Here is an 18,114-nt window from a genome sequence, read left to right as displayed (position 1 = left end):
TTATTCCCAGTTTTGCCCCATATCCATTAATACCTTTGGTTAAGAAAAAAATTTCAACCTCAGATTTAAAATTAACCAATGACCTAGCATCAACTGCCATTTGCAGAAGAGAGTTTCAAACTTCTACTACCCTTTGCGTGTAGAAGTGTTTCCTAACTCACTCCTGAAAGGCCTGGCTCTCATTTTTAGGCTCTGTCCCCTGGTCCTAGATTCCCCAACCAGTGAAAATAGTTCCTCTTTATCTACCCTATCAGTTCCCATTAATATCTTGAAGCCTTTGATCAAATCACCCCTTAACCTTCTACATTCCAGGGAATACAACCCCAGTGTGTAGAATTTCTCCCCATAATTTAACGCTTGAAGTCCGGGTATCGTTCTGATAAATCTTCGCTGCAAGGCCAATATATCCCACCTAATATGTGGTGCCTAGAACTGTTCACACTACTGCAGGTGTGGTCTAACCAGAGCTTTGTATGGCTGTAGCATAACTTTCTACCCCTTTGTATTCCAGTCCTCTAGATATAAAGCCCAGCATTCCATTAGCTTCTGACTATTTTTTGTACCTGTCCATGACATTTTAATGATCTATATACCTGAACCCCCGCCTATTCTATTCTAGTCTATTCGAACCTCTATGACACATCTGGTTGTCATGTTCATCTCGTCGTAGTGCTCCCGCACCTTATTGGTGGGGTTCCTCACAGGTTTCATGAGCCAAATTTGTAGGCTCCGACAATCCAGCTCTTATTTCTACTTTCTAGAACAAAAAAGTCTGGAACATAAGAACATAAGAAATAGGAGCAAGAGTAGGCCATTTGGCCCCTCGAGCCTGCTCCGCCATTAAATAAGATCATGGCTGATCTGATCTTGGCCTCAACTCTACTTTCCTCTCTCCCCATAACCCTTGACTCCCTTATCACTCAAAAATCTGTCTATCTCCACCTTAAATATATTCAACGACCCAGCCTCCCCAGCTCCACAGCTCTTATTGGACTGCCGCAATTTGAAAGCATCATGAAGCTCCCAGGGACTCTGGCCCACACCTTCATGCGGTTGCAGACAAGCTGCGCATTGATAGAAGAATGAAAAGGCCTGGTTTCTGTGGTGGTGTTTGGATTGCCACGTGTGTGCAATCGATGGCACCCTGTAACTGTGGGGTGTAAGGCCCATGCTTTCGTACGCCTCGGTGAAGATGTTGACGATGGCTTGTAGTTCAGCCTCTGAGTGTGCACAGACACAAGCGTCGTCCGCGTACTGTAGTTGTCACTAGAGTTCTCCTCAACCGTCTTCTCCCTGTGGCCGAGGAGCTCCTCCCGGAGGCACAGTGCGGATTTCGTCCCCTACGGGGCACACCGGACATGATCTTTACAACGCGACAGCTGAAGGAAAATGTAAGTAGCAGTGCCAGCCCTTATACATGGCCTTTTTTGACCTTACAAAGGCCTTTGACACTGTCAACCGCGAGGGGCTATGGAGCATCCTCCTCCGTTTTGGATGCCCCTAAAAGTTTGTCAACATCCTTCGCCTGCTCCATGACGACATGCAGGCCGTGATCCTTGCCAACGGATCCATTACAGACCCAATCCATGCTCGGACCAGTGTCAAACAGGGCTGCGTCATCGCTCCAACTCTCTTCTCAATCTTCCTCGCTGACATCTCCACCTCGCAGTCAACAAGCTCCCCGCTGGAGTGGAACTAAACTACAAAACCAGTGGGAAGCTGTTCAACCTGCGCCGTCTCCAGGCCAAATCCAAGACCACCCCAACCTCTGTCGTTGAGCTACAGTACGCGGACGACGCCTGCGTCTACACACATTCTGAGGCTAAACTCCAGCTTATAGTCGATGTACTTACTGAGGCATATGAAAGCATAGGCCTTACGCTAAACATCCGTAAGACAAAGGTCCTCCACCAGCCTGTCCTCACAGCACAAAACTGCCCCCGAGTCATCAAGATCCACAGCGTGGCCCTCGACAACGTGGACCATTTCCCATACCTCGGGAGCCTCTTATCAACAAAAGCAGACATTGATGCGGAGATTCAACACCGCCTCCAGTGCGCCAGTGCAGCCTTCGGCCGCCTGAGGAAAAAAGTGTTCGAAGACCAGGCCCTCAAATCTACCACCAAGCTTATGGTCTACAGGGCTGTAGTAATACCCGCCCTCCTGTATGGCTCAGAGGCATGGACGATGTACAGAAGACACCTCAAGTCGCTGGAGATGTATCACCAACAATGTCTTCGCAAGATCCTGCGAATCCCCTAGGAGGACAGACGCACCAACATCAGTGTCCTCGTCCAGGATAACATCCCCAACATTGAAGCACTGACCACACTCGATCAGCTTCGCTGGGCAGGCCACATAGTTTGCATGCCAGACACGAGACTCCCAAAGCAAGTGCTCGATGCGGAGCTCCTTCACTGCAAACGAGCCAAAGGTGGGCAGCGGAAACGTTACAAGGGCACCCTCTAGCCTCCCTAATAAAGTGCGACATCACCACTGACACCTGGGAGTCCCTGGCCTAAGTGGGAGGGCGTTGAGCACTTCGAGTCTCAATGCCGTGAGCATGAAGAGGTCAAGCGCAGGCAGCGGAAAGATCATGCGCAAACCAGTCCCACCCACCCCTTCCCTCGGCGACTGTCTGTCCCACCTGTGACAGAATCTGTGGCTCCCGTATTGGACTGTTCAGCCACCAAGAACTCACTTCAGGAGTGGAAGCAAGTCTTCCTCAATTCCAAGGGACTGCCTATGATGATGATGATGATGACTGTAGTTCGATGACAGAGGATGGGATGGTCTTGGATCTAGTCTGCAGGTGACGAAGGTTGAACAGGTTCCCACTGGCTCTTCGGTTTAGTTCTACTCCAGCAGGGAGCTTGTTGAGCGTGAGAGGGAGCATTGCAGCAAGGAAGATTGAGAAGAGGGTTAGCGCAATGACACAGCCCTGCTTGACCCCCGGCAAGCAATCCCCAGGTGGGCACAGGAATCGTTTCAAGGACACCCTCAAAGCCTCCTTGATAAAGTGCAACATTCCCACCGACACCTGGGAATCCCTGGCCAAAGATCTCCCTAAGTGGAGGAAGAGCATTCGGGAGCGCGTTGAGCACCTCGAGTCTCGTCGCCAAGAGCATGCAGAAAACAAGCGGAAGGAGCGTGCGGCAAACCAGGCTCCCCACCCACCCTTTCCTTCAATGACTGTCCATCCCAACTGTGACAGACTGTAATTTCCGCATTGGACTGTACAGTCACCTGAGAACTCACTTTTAGAGTGGAAGCAAGTCTTCCTCAATTTTGAGGGACTGCCTATGATGATGATACTTGTGGGGATCCAGCAAGAGAGGCGAATCCGAGTGCCCACTCATTCTGGCTTCATAGGGGTAGTTTACATAACTCCCATCCCTGGCAAACAATCCATCTGTCACCTGCCTTATGCATTTATGTGAAGCAGACTGCGTGTCCCTCTATGTCTCCTGGAAGGAACCAGAGGCAAAACAAATTGAGGACATTGTAATGCATGTCCACCAGGACCAACAGGTAGCAGGTCTTCTTCTAGTAGAAGAATGATAGTAACGTCCCAACAGTCATCCCAACTAGATCGGATATCATGGGAATTGAATCTGGGATGTTTCCAGGTTCACTGCCACATCATGTAGTACGGAACCATAAGGAGAACTCCAACAACCACAATTCCTCATATATATGTTAATATGAGGAAATCTCTGCTACTTCACCACCACCCGCCCCCCCCCCCCACTCCCAGTGACTAAAATGCTCCATGTGATTCATGCATGATGATATCCACTGTGGTAAATTAAAAATTATAATGTAACCTCAGCATGTTTATCAGTTGACAATACACAGTTGATCAATGGGAAGTAGCGCAGTTCAGATATATTTTATGTCATGTTAAAGCGAGCACACTGGGGCTCTTGCAAAGAATTATAATTGTTGCGGCGCCTCCTGATGGCTCAGTGGGTAAAGATATCGGCACGGAGTTTCCGCTCGGGGCACAATCGGCAAAATACGGCCAGACTGCCCTGGACACTGCGTCGGTTCTGCTGAGGTGACGTTATGCTCAAGTTTCCGTTCAATCTCATTGGCATAAGTCCGAACGTAAAATCTCCCATGAATCAGTGCAATCGAGCAGCGTAATTGACCGTAATTGATTCGTGGCTGGAACAGGGCATCCTGCATCATCACAGAGGGGTGGGATTACGAGGCAATGAGTCATTCGTCAATTGACTTATTTCATGCCTTTTATCTTATTGTTTAATTGGCTTATCGAAGAACTCATGTTAAGAGTGGAAGCAAGTCTTCCTCGATTCCAAGGGACTGCCTATGATGATAATTGGCTTCAATTGACTGCTTTGATCTGCCCTTGGTGCACAATACCTGTGACCAACAGTCAATTGAACTCCCACAGGTGTGTCCTGCTCTGCTGAATTTAGACAAATTTAAACCGAGTTCAGAGTAATTTAAAGTCATTGCAGCAGCCGCCGGAGGAACACAACAAGCTTTAATTGAGTGTTGGTCACTGCAGATACAAGTGATTAACACTGGATTCATGTGACCACGAGAGTCTGTTAGCCTGAGCTTCTTGACGCAATGTGATGGACATCTAAGAACAGGAAGAATCTCGCCATTCCGACCTGTGGACCGTGGGCAGTCTTGTGGGCGGGGACTACTTTGGGTGAATTAACTTTTGAATAGGGTAAAAGATCAGAGATACTCAGGCGTAAAGTAGTTATGCGCATAACTTGCATTTGAAATTCCACAATCTTTAGCGCTATTTCATCCGATTCCACCCAGGGTACGCCGATATCGGGACGGAAATCATGCGGATGTTCCAGGCCATTGCATGGTGTAGAATTGAGCCACACAGAACTGAAAGGTCCCAGGCTTGATCCCCACACTCTGGCGAGTCTCATTTGAGCCAGGTCAACATTTTAGGGATTACAATTCGTCTGACTGGCTAACGGAGGATCAGGCAGACCATAAATCTGCCTGGGTGACCCCTGCTAGAAAGCACAAGTGTCTGAACATACGATTAGAAACATAGAAACATAGAAAATAGGTGCAGGAGTTGGCCATTCGGCCCTTCGAGCCTGCACCACCATTCAATAAGATCATGGCTGATCATTCCCTCAGTACCCCTTACCTGCTTTCCCTCCATACCCCTTGATCCCTTTAGCCGTAAGGGCCATATCTAACTCTCTCTTGAATATATCCAAGGAACTGACATCAACTGACATCTGTGGTAGGGAATTCCACAGGTTAACAACTCTCTGAGTGAAGAAGTTTCTCCTCATCTCAGTCCTAAATGGCCTACCCCTTATCCTAAGACTGTGTCCCCTGGTTCTGGACTTCCCCATCATCGGGAACATTCTTCCTGCTTCTAACCTGTCCAGTCCTGTCAGAATCTTGTAAGTTTCTATGAGATCCCCTCTCATCCTTCTAAACTCCAGTGTATAAAGGCCTAGTTGATCCAGTCTCTCCTCATATGTCAGTCCCGCCATCCCGGGAATCAGTCTGGTGAACCTTCGCTGCACTCCCTCAATAGCAAGAACATCCTTCCTCAGATTAGGAGGCCAAAACTGAAAACAATATTCCAGGTGAGGCCTCACCAAGGCCCTGTACAACTGTAGTAAGACCTCCCTGCTCCTATACTCAAATCCCCTAGCTATGAAGGCCAACATACCATTTGCCTTCTTCACCGCCTGCTGTACCTGCATGCCAACTTTCAATGACTGATGAACCATGATACCCAGGTCTCATTGCACCTCCCCCTTTCCTAATCTGCCGCCATTTAGATAATATCCTGCCTTCGTGTTTTTGCCACCGAAGTGGATAACCTCACATTTATTTATCCACATTATACTGCATTTGCCATGCAGTTGTCCACTCACCTAACCTGTCCAAGTCACCCTGCAGCCTTTTAGCGTCCTCCTCACAGCTCACACCGCCACCCAGTTTAGTGTCATCTGCAAACTTGGAGATATTACACTTAATTCCATCATCTAAATCATTAATGTATATTGTAAAGAGCTGGGGCCCCAGCACTGAGCCCTGCGGTACTCCACTAGTCACTGCCTGCCATTTTGAAAAGGACCCATTTATCCCGACTCTCTGCTTCCTGTCTGCCAACCAGTTCTCTATCCACGTCAGTACATTACCCCCAATACCATGTGCTTTGATTTTACACTCCAATCTCTTGTGTGGGACCTTGTCAAAAGCCTTTTGAAAGTCAAAATACACCACATCCACTGGTTCTCCCTTGTCCACTCTACTAGTTACATCCTCGAAAAATTCCAGAAGATTTGTCAAGCATGATTTCCCTTTCATAAATCTATACTGACTTGGACTGATCCTGTCACAGCTTTCCAAATGCGCTGCTAATTCATCTTTAATAATTGATTCCACATTTTCCCTACTACTGATGTCAGGCTAACCAGTCTATAATTACCCGTTTTCTCTCTCCCTCCTTTTTTAAACAGTGGTGTTAGATTAGCTACCCTCCAGTCCATACACAGTCAATAGACTTGGAAAATGATCACCAATGCATCCACTATTTCTATGGCCACTTCGTTAAATACTCTGGGATACAGACTATCAGACCCCGGGGATTTATCGGCCTTCAATCCCATCAATTTCCCTAACTCAATTTTCCGCTTTATAAGGATATCCTTCAGTTCTTTCTTCTCACTTGACCCTCGGTCCCCTAGTATTTCCGGAAGGTTATTTGTGTCTTCCTTCGTGAAAACAGAATCAAAGTATTCGTTTAACTGGTCCGCCATTTCTTTGTTCCCCATTATAAAGTCACCTGAATCTGACTGCAAGGGACCTACATTTCTTTTCACTAATCTTTTTCTGTTCACATATCTATAGAAGCTTTTTTTGCAGTCAGTTTTTATGTTCCCAGCATGCTTCCTCTCATACTCTATTTTCCACCTCCGAATTAGACCCTTTCTCCTCCTCTGTTTAATTCTAAATTTCTCCCAATCCTCAGGTTTGCTGCTTTTTCTGGCCAATTTATATGCCTCTTCCTTGGATTTAACACTCTCCTTAATTTCCCTTGTTAGCCACGGTTGAGCCACCTTCCCCATTTTATTTTTACTCCAGACAGGGATGTACAATTGTTGAAGTTCATCCATGTGATCTTCAAATGTTTGCCATTGCCTATCTACCGTCAATGGCAGCCCCGTCAACCCTTTAAGCGGATATCGGGGCTGGGTGGCTTGGGGCTGGGAGTGCAGTAGAGAGATCATGTGGTATGATGGATCACGGGGTCAGGCCAGCGATTTCGAGACAGCAGTGAGAAAAGATATCCACTTGCTCAGTAACTGTACCATCCAATTTAATGTGACCCCCCTCGTCCAGAAAAATCCCTCATCCAGAACAGGCCAGGTCCCAAGGGTTCTGGCTATGGGAGGTTCAACCTGTATAATTCAACAGGCGGTAGCAACCCTTTGACACCTTGCGCAAGATACCATTTTGCATGAGAGAGGCTAGGTAGTGAGTGTCAGCCAGCTATCCAATGATGGAGGACATCACAACCAAGTCTGATGTTGGAGTTCTGCGCATGTGCCACCTGGTGGCCGGGAATAGTTCTGGATGAGGGTGGTTCTGGATAAGGGAGTTCTGGATAAGAGAGGTTTAGCCTGTATCTCTAAACTGACACAGCACCAATGTTCCTGTTAAGCCACACAGTGTTTTGGAGGTCCCGCACAGGCCGCACAGCGGCTTTTAAATGGAATAACTGCGCATGCGCAGAAATTTTAATAAACCGTGCAACCCAGAACATGGGTCAGAGCCTTCAGGAGATGAGATGAAAATTCTAGGGGTCGGGGGAGATGAAGGAAATGCAATTACATTCTAAGAGAAAAACAGAAATTTAGCAAAGACTAATAGCAGAAAGCAATCTCTTCTTGTCAAGTTCATTTCAATTTTCCTTTAAGACTTGGTGCTTGCAATTGTCTTACCATCTGAGTGACGCAGAAGCAATGCTTGAAGTTGTGGAAGGGAATGTTGTTATAATTGCGATACACCTCGAAGAGGAACTGTTGTAGGACCTCCATTTCAATGCTGAATTTGCTCATGAAATCCAGGTCTATGTACATCAGTTGTAGGAGCACCATGATCTCTGCATCTTCCCATTGCCTGGTAGGAAAGGAATAATGAAGTTATCACCACCAGCACCAAAAACGCTCTTTTTATGTATTCGCACTCAGCTACCAATCTGAAACTTGTAGCTCGAGTTCAGGTTCCAGTCAGGCAGAACCAAATTTGCACTGCCTGACTCCTGCCTAGCTGGAACAGTAACAGCCGTGCCTAGGAGAGAGCGGTGCACTTGCCTGGATACATGCACGTGTGGGCAGACCTCTCGCCCAACAATTAAAAATGTAAATGTTTAGAAAATGGGAAGGGACGAATCCCTCTAAATATTTAAGTTGATGCTCTATGGGTAAAGAATTGTCCAGGAGGTCCAGGGGGTCATTATCACTTAAAAGAAGCAATGATTCAGGAATATTGATGAAATGAAGACAAGAAAGATCATGATGGGGAGAGAGAGATTGGAAGTGAGAGATGAGAGCAGGATCATATATTCGACAAGCTCGTTTTGTATCTCTTATTAAAATTAGTGGTGTCGGACAGGATCGCAATGTGAAGACGGATAATACTATGTTGCCAATCATCTTGAACGATAAGGGAGTCAAGGGTTATGGGGCATGGGCAGGGAAGTGTAGTTGAGGCCAAGATCAGATCAGCCATGATCTTATTGAATGATGGAGCAGGGGTTCGACGGGCCAAATGGCCTACTCCTGCTCCTATTTGTTGTGTTCTTGTGTTCTTATAACACTTCTCACTTCTCTGCTTCTCAATGTGCAGGTGAAAAGTGAAATCAATGGTCTGTATGGAGCACAATAGAAGGGGTTGAGGTGGAAAAACCAAACAAGTTTGAAGCAAAACCCCCAACTTCACTTCAATGATAGGATTCACTTTGGTAATTTATTAGTAATTATTGGCATTGTCTGGCACAGTTGATACCTGGGTCTTTTATGGTAATAACGTTGAAATAGGCCTGTGCTGGCTAAGAGCCCTCCAAATGGAGTTACTCTCAGCTTCATCTGATTTCCTATTTTCTCGATGCTGCAGGCCTTATAAATATGAAGGAACAGACTCCCACACAAACCTTTCATCACTTTGTAATTGCAATAGTTCAATGTCTAAAGGTGCCGCTGCTCAGAATCTGTTTTGAATTCAGACAGTGTGTTCATTGTGGCCACCGCTTGGGAGCAGTGATATGAATTATAAAAAGACATAACTGCTTTCATCCAATTTGATGACTTTTAAATGTACATTTAAGAGAGACAAACAGGCCTAATTAACAGTTGTATAGATAATTATTCTTCTGACTACAAATAGTAAACGGAGCCATGGGAATAAACAGCCAGCCTAGCTTATTTATGTATTCGCATTTTCAGTAAAATTACTTATTTACATACATGGTGTTAACTGGACATAATTCCAAAAATATGTTTTCCATCTACTTTATAAATTATTCCATGAGGGTCCTGACATTCCAGGTCCCGAACTTCATATTAACGAAGTGGAAGATGCATGTGCGTGAGTTCTTTTAACGTGGAGTGGCCGCTGCACACCAGCAACCAGACGACATGCCAGACACAAGGCTTCCCAAGCAAATGATCTATGCAGATCTCCTTCACGGCAAATGAGCCAATGGTGGGCAGCGGAAACGTTACAAGGACACCCTTAAAGCCTCCCTAGTAAAGTGTGACACCCGGGAGTGCCTGACCGAAGACCGCCCGAGGTGGAGAAAGTGCATCCGGGAGGACGTTGAGCTCTTCGAATCTCAACGCCGAGAGCGTGAAGAGGTCAAGCGCAGGCAGCGGAAGGAGCATGCGGCAAACCAGTCCCACCTATCCCTTCCCTAGGCAAATGTTTATCCCACCTGTGACAGAGTCTCGTATTGGACTGTTCAGCCACCAAAGAACTCACTTCAGGAGTGGAAGCAAATCTTCCTCAATTCCGAGGGACTGCCTATGAGGAGGAAATTATTCACCATCCATTTAAGTCATAGAATCATACAGGAGGCTATTTGGCCTATCATGCCTGTGCCGTTTCTTTGAAAGAGCTATCCAATTATGTCTGACCCCCCCCCGCCACCGACCGAGGAGGAAACACATGAGGAGCAGCGGAGCATAAAAATGCGAGCAGCCTGCCACCACAGGGAGCAGTGTGAGCAGGTAAGAGAGGGCAGATGGAGTATAATGTTGGAATGTGTGAGGTTATGCACTTTGGCAGAAAAAATCTAAGAGCAAGTTATTATTTAAATGGAGAAAGATTGAAAAGTGCTGCAGTACAGCGGGACCTGGGGGTATTTGTGCATGAAATACAAATAGATTGGGCTAAACAAATTGGTAGCGATACGGTGGAGGAGGATTTCCTGGAGTGTATAAGAGATGGTTTTCTAGACTAATATGTCGAGGAACCAACTAGAGACCTGGCCATCCTAGACTGGGTGATGCGTAATGAGAGAAGATTAATTAGCAATCTTGTTGTGCGAGGCTCCTTGGTGAAGAGTGACCATAATATGGTAGAATTCTTCATTAAGATGCAAAGTGACACAGTTAATTCAGAGACTAGAGTCCTGAACTTAAAGGAAGGTAACTTTGACGGTATGAGACGTGAATTGGCTAGGTTAGACAGGCGAATGATACTTCAAGGCTGACGGTGGATAGGCAATGGCAGACATTTAAAGACCAAATGGATGAACTTCAACAATTGTACATCCCTATCTGGCGTAAAAATAAAACGGGGAAGGTGGTTCAACCGTGGCTTACAAGGGAAATTAGGGATAGTGTTAAATCCAAGGAAGAGGCATATAAATTGGCCAGAAAAAGCAACAAACCTGAGGACTGGGAGAAATTTAGAATTCAGCAGAGGAGGACTAAGAGTTTAATTAGGAGGGGGAAAATAGAGTATGAGAGGAAGCTTGCAGGGAACATAAAAACTGACTGCAAAAGCTTCTACAGATATGTGAAGAGATAAAGATTAGTGAAGACAAATGTAGGTCCCTTAAAGTAAGAATCAGGTAAATTTTTAATGGGGAACAAAGAAATGGCAGACCAATTGAATAACTATTTTCGTTCCGTCTTCACTAAGGAAGACACAAATAACCATCCAGAAATACGAGGGGACCGAGGAACCAGCAAGAAGGAGGAACTGAAGGAAATCCTTATTAGGCGGGAAATTGTGTTAGGGAAATTGATGGGATTGAAGGCCGATAAATCCCCAGGGCCTGATGGTCTGCATCCCAGAGTACTTAAGGAAGTGGCCCGAGAAATAGTGGATGCATTGGTGATCATTTTCCAACATTCTATAGACTCTGGATCAGTTCCTATGGATTGGATGACAGCTAATGTAACCCCACTTTTTAAAAAAAAAGGAGGGAGAGAGAAAACAGGGAATTATAGACTGGTCAGTCTGACATCGGTGGTGGGGAAAATGTTGGAATCAATTATTAAAGATGTAATAGCAGCGCATTTGGAAAGCAGGATCAGTCCAAGTCAGCATGGATTTATGAAAGGGAAATCATGTTTGACAAATCTCCTAGAATTTTTTGAGGATGTAACTAGTAGAATAGACTAGGGGGAGTCAGTGGATGTGATTCATTTGGACTTCCAAAAGGCTTTTGACAAGGTCCCACACAAGAGATTAGTGTGCAAAATTAAAGCACATGATATTGGGGGTAATGCACTGATGTGGATAGAGAACTGGTTGGCAGACAGGGAGCAAAGAGTAGGAATAAACGGGTCCTTTTCAGAATGGCAGGCAGTGACGAGTGGGGTACCGCAGGGTTCAGTGCTGGGACCCCAGGTATTTACAATATACATTAATGATTTAGACAAAGGAATTGAGTGTAATATCTCCAAGTTTGCAGATGACACTAAGCTGGGTGGCAGTGTGAGCTGTGAGGAGGATGCTATGAGGCTGCAGGGTGACTTGGACAGGTCAGGTGAGTGGGAAAATACATGGCAGATGCAATATAATGTAGATAAATGTGAGGTTATCCACTTTTGTGGTAAAAACAGGAAAGCAGAATATTATCTGAATGGTGACAGATTAGTAAAAGGGGAGGTGCATCGAGATCTGGGTGTCATGGTACATCAGACATTGAAAGTTGTCATACAGGTACAACAGGCGGTGAAGAAGGCAAATGGCATGTTGGCCTTCATAGCGAGAAGATTTGATTATAGGAGCAAGGAGGTCTTACTACAGTTGTACAGGGCCTTGGTGAGGCCACACCTTGAATATTGTGTTCAGTTTTGGTCTCCTAATCTGAGGAAGGACATTCTTGCTATTGAGGGAGTGCAGCAAAGGTTCACCAGACTGATTTCCGGGATGACAGGACTGACATATGAAGAAAGATGAGGACAGAGGGGACAGCAGAAGCAGTTCCGCAAAAAAGTTAATGCAGGGGCACTTAGAGTCCCAGCTAAGAGAGCCCTATACAGCCAGCGCCTCACAGCCAATCTGCCATGCCTTGATGACCCTGAGATGCTGAATGCCCATAGCGCTGGTCTTCCATCCAGGCCTCTATAACCAGTGCCTGTAAAGAGACACTTGGTCACTCAACCAGAAAACATCAGGACTGGTTTGATCAGGAGATCGAAGAACTAATAGATCACAAGCACAAAGCATTTCTGAGCCTCAAGCAACAACCCAACTCGGGAGCTGCAAAACATCATTACAGACGGCTCAAGGCTCAGGTCCAACAAAAAACTCGTGACCTAAAGAACAGGTGGTGAATGGAAAAAGCACAGGAGATGCAACAACTGGTCGACAGCAACGATATGCGAGGATTCTTCGCTGCAGTCAAGGCCACCTACGGTCCAATCTTCAAGGCCTGGAATACTTCGTACAGTTTTGGTTTCCATATGTAAGAAATTATATACTTGCTTTGGAGGCAGTCCACTACGTTGATTCTGGAGATGAGGGGGTTGACTTATGAGGAAAGGTTGAGTAGGTTGGGCCTCTACTCATTGGAATTCAGAAGAATGAGAGGTGATCTTATCGAAACGTATAAGATTATGAGGGGGCTTGACAAGGTGGATGTAGAGAGGATGTTTCCACTGATGGGAGAGACTAGAACTAGGGAGCATAATCTTAGAATAAGAGGCATCCCATTTAAAACAGAGATGAGGAGGAATTTCTTCTCTCAGAGGGTTGTAAATCTGTGGAATTCGCTGCCTCAGAGAGCTGTGGAAGCTGGGGCATTGATTAATTTAAGACAGAGATAGACAGTTTCTTAACCGATAAGGGAATAAGCGGGTATGGGGAGTGGGCAGGGAAGTGAACCCGAGTCCATGATTGGTTCAGCCATGATCTTATCGCAGGCTCGAGGGGTTGTATGGCCTACTCCTACTCCTATTTCTTATGTTCTTATGTAGGGTGACAAAGGAGAACAGGGCAACTGCAGTCAATGTCACAGGAAAGCAGAGAAGTGATATGTTGGTGAATTTTTCTCTCTCTTTTCTCTCTCTTTTCCTGCTTTAAATTAAGGACCTTAAATTAGGCGCCGGGATTAAAATCTAAATACTAAATCTAATAATTAAATATATTAGAGATGGCAGGGCAAGCAATGTATCACTGTTGCAACATGTGGGAGCTGGTGGAAATCATTGAGGTCCGGCGACCACAACTGCAGTGTGTTTGCAGTTTGAGGAACTTCGGCTCCATGTTGATGAGCTAGAGTCCAAGCTGCAGACACTGCGACACATCAGGGAGGGGGAGAGCTACCAGGACGCCGCGATCCAGGAAATAGTCACACCAATTAGATTAATTAATTCAAATTCGATCCATGGTCAGCGACAGGAGGCTGTGACTGTGAGTGAGGAAGGTATGGGGACTGAGGACGGAGTGATGGAGGAGCCTCGGCCCTTGCTCTTGTCCAACAGGTTTGAGGCTCTTACTCCCTGTATGCACGAGAGCAGGGACTGCAGGGAGGATGAGCAAACTGACCACCGCACCATGGTACAGGTGGCCATTCAAGTGGGGGGAGTAAAAAGAAACGTTGTAATGGTAGGGGACAGTATCATTAGGGGGATAGATACTGTACTCTGCAGCCAAGAGTGTGAGTCCTGAAGGCTGTGTTGCCTGCCCGGTGCCAGGGTTAAGGACATCTCCTCTGGGCTGGAGAATAACATGGAGTGGAAGGCAAAAGATCCAGTTGTTGTGGTCCACGTGGATACCAACGACATAGGTAGAACAAACAAAGAGATTCTGCTGAGTGAGTATGAGCAGCTAGGGGCCAAATTAAAAAGTAGAACCACAAAGGTAATAATCTCTGGATTACTACTTGAGCCACGAGCAAATTTGCATAGGGTAAATAAGATCAGAGAATTAAACACATGGTTCAAAGACTGGTGTGGGAGACATGGTTCATGCGACACTGGCACCAGTACTGGGGTAAGAGGGAGCTGTTCCATTGGGACGGGCTCCACTTAGACGGTGCTGGGACTAGGGTCCTGGCGAATCGAATAACTAGGGCTGTAGAGAAACATAGAAACATAGAAAATAGGTGCAGGAGTAGGCCATTCAGCCCTTCGAGCCTGCACCACCATTCAATAAGATCATGGCTGATCATTCCCTCAGTACCCCTTTCCTGCTTTCTCTCCATACCCTTGATCCCCTTAGCCGTAAGGGCCATATCTAACTCCCTCTTGAATACATCCAATGAACTGGCATCAACAACTCTCTGCAGTAGGGAATTCCACAGGTTAACAACTCTCTGAGTGAAGAAGTTTCTCCTCATCTCAGTCCTAAATGGCCTCCCCCTTATCCTAAGACTGTGTCCCCTGGTTCTGGTCTTCCCCAACATCGGGAACATTCTATCCGCATCTAACCTGTCCCGTCTCGTCAGAATCTTATATGTTTCTATGAGATCCCCTCTCATCCTTCTAAACTCCAATGTATAAAGGCCTAGTTGATCCAGTCTCTCCTCATATGTCATTCCTGCCATCCCGGGAATCAGTCTGGTGAACCTTCGCTGCACTCCTTCAATAGCAAGAACGTCCTTCCTCAGATTAGGATACCAAAACTGAACACAATATTCCAAGGCCCTGTACAACTGCAGTAAGACCTCCCTGCTCCTATACCCAAACCCCCTAGCTATGAAGGCCAACATACCATTTGCCTTCTTCACCGGCGCTGTACCTGTATGCCAACTTTCAATGACTGATGAACCATGACACCAAGGTTTCGTTGCACCTCCCTTTTCCTAATCTGCCGCCATTCAGATAATATTCTGTCTTCGCGTTTTTGCCCCCAAAGTGGATAATCTCACATTTATCCACATTATACTGCATCTGTTAGGTGAGTGGCCATGCATTTGCCCACTCACCTAACCTGTCCAAGTCACCCTGCAGCCTCCTAGCGTCCCCCTCACAGCTCACACGGCCACCCAGTTTAGCATCATCTGCAAACTTGGAGATATTACACTCAATTCCTTCATCCAAATCATTGATGTATATTGTAAACAGCTGGGGTCCCAGCACTGAGCCCTGCGGCACTCCACTAATCACTGCCTGCCATTCTGAAAATGACCCGTTTATCCCGACTCTCTGCTTTCTGTCTGCCAACCAGTTCTCTATCCACATCAGTATATTACCCCCAATATCATGTGCTTTGATTTTGCACACCAGTCTCTTGTGTGGGACCTTGTAAAAAGCCTTTTGAAAGTCCAAATATACCACATCCACTGGTTCTCCCTTGTCCACTCTACTAGTTACATCCTCAAAAAATTCCAGAAGATTTGTCAAGCATGATTTCCCTTTCATAAATCCATGCTGACTTGGACCGATCCTGTCACTGCTTTCCAAATGCGCTGCTATTTCATTCTTAATAATTGATTCCAACATTTTCCCCACTACTGATGTCAGGCTAACCGGTCTATAATTACCCGCTTTCTCTCTCCATCCCTTTTTAAAAAGTTGTGTTACATTAGCTGCCCTACAGTCCATAGGAACTGATCCAGAGGCGACAGACTGTTGAAAAATGATCATCAATGCATCCACTATTTCTTGGGCCACTTCCTTAAGTACTCTGGGATGCAGACTATCAGGCCCCGGGGATTTATCGGCCTTCAATCCCATCAATTTCCCTAACACAATTTTCCGCCTAAAAAGGATATCCTTCAGTTCCTCCTTCTGACTATACCCTCGGTCCCCTAGTACTTCCGGAAGGTTATTTGTGTCTTCCTTCGTGAAGACAGAACCAAAGTATTTGTTCAATTGGTCTGCCATTTCTTTGCTCTCCATTATAAAGTCAACTGAATCCAACTGCAAAGAACCTACGTTTGTCTTCACTAATCTTTTTCTCTTCACATATCAATAGAAACTTTTGCAGTCAGTTTTTATGTTCCCGGCAAGCTTCTTCTTGTACTCTATTTTCCCCCTCTTAATTAAACCCTTTGTCCTCCTCTGCTGAATTCTAAATTTCTCCCAGTCCTCAGGTTTGCTGCTTTTTCTGGCCAATTTATATGCCTCTTCCTTAAATTTAACACTATTCTTAATTTCCCTTGTTAGCCACGGTTGAGCCATCTTCCTGTTTTATTTTTACTCCAGACAGGGATGTACAATTGCTGAAGTTCATCCATGTGATCTTTAAATGTTTGCCATTGCCTATCTACCATCAACCCTATAAGTATAATTTGCCAGTCTATTCCAGCCAATTCACGCCTCAAACCATCGAAGTTACCTTTCCTTAAGAGGACTTTAATTAGTTGGCAGGGGCGGAGGACTCAGGTGAGCAGAAATTTAAGAAGTCAAAGAATAAGGAGAAGGCAATAGAGCAGGGAGCAGGGTAGCACTGGGGGAAATAAAAACCAGAGCGTGACGGGAAGTGACAGAATGTATAAACATAAAAGTGAATCAGAAAGTGGGATCAAAGCAGGAAAAAATGGTTAAAAAAAACAATTTAAAAGCTTTTTACCTGAATGCAGGTAGCATTTGTAACAAAATAGATTGAGTTCACTGCACAAATAGATAAAAATGGGTATGATCTGATAGCCATTACAGAGACGTGGTTGCAAGGTGACCAAGGCTGGGATCTAAATATTCAGGGGCATTTCACAATTCGGAAGGACAGACAGAAAGGAAAAGGAGGTGGGGTAGCTCTGTTAATAAAGGATGAGATCAGTGCATTAGTGAGAAATGATATTGGCCCAGAAGATCAAGATGTTGAATCAGTTTGGGTGGAGATAAGGAAAAATAAGGGGAAAAAGTCACTGGTGGGCGTAGTCTATAGGCCCCCTAACAGTAGCTACACTGTTGGATGGAGTATAAATCAAGAAATAATGGAGGTTTGTAAAAAGAGGAACAGCAATAATCATGGTGATTTTAACCTTCATATTGATTGGACAAAGCAAATTGGCCAAGGCAGCCTTGAGGAAGAGTTCATAAAGTGTATCTAGGATAGTTTCCTTTAACAATACATTGCGGAAGCAACGAGGGAGCAGGCCATCTTAGATCTGGTACTGTGTAATGAGAGAGGATTAATAAACAATCTCCAAGTAAAGGATCCTCTAAGAATGAGTGACCATAACATGGTTAAATTTCAAATTCAGTTGGAGGGTGAGAAAGTTGGATCTCAAACCAGTATCCTAATAAAGGAGACTACAAAGTTATGAAGGCGGAGTTGGCTAAAGTGGACTGGGAAAATAGATTAAAGTATGGGACGGTTCATGAGCAATGTCAGATATTTATTTCATAACTCGCGACCAAAAATATATCCCAATGAGAAAGAAAGACTGTAAGAGAGGGGATAACCATCCGTGGCTATCTAAGGAAATAAGGGATTGTATCAAATTGAAAACAAGGGCATACAATGTGGCCAAGACTAGTGGGAGGACAAAGGATTGGGAAACTTTTAAAAGCCAGCAAAGAACGACTAAAAAAATAATATACAGAGGGAAGATAGATTATGAAAGTAAACTAGCACGTAATATAAAAACAGATAGAAAGCGTTTCTACAGGTACATAAAAAGGAAAAGAATGGCTAAAGTAAATGTTGGTCCCCTCGAGGATGAGACTGGAG

General features: G+C 45.3%; 1 protein-coding gene across 1 annotated transcript in view; it reads right to left on the bottom strand.

The window, feature by feature from the left end:
• LOC139253784 (high affinity cGMP-specific 3',5'-cyclic phosphodiesterase 9A) overlaps nt 1-18,114 on the bottom strand; it is a 102,588-nt gene that overhangs the window by 50,915 nt on the left and 33,559 nt on the right. Inside the window, exon 7 of the mRNA XM_070873554.1 lies at nt 7,977-8,154. Coding sequence (XP_070729655.1) covers nt 7,977-8,154 — 178 coding nt within the window. The remainder of the gene's footprint in view (nt 1-7,976; nt 8,155-18,114) is intronic.

Source organism: Pristiophorus japonicus, chromosome 3, assembly GCF_044704955.1.
Source record: "Pristiophorus japonicus isolate sPriJap1 chromosome 3, sPriJap1.hap1, whole genome shotgun sequence".
In the NCBI taxonomy this organism is placed as follows: Eukaryota; Metazoa; Chordata; class Chondrichthyes; family Pristiophoridae; genus Pristiophorus; species Pristiophorus japonicus.
This window is presented reverse-complemented; position numbering and strand designations above follow the sequence as displayed.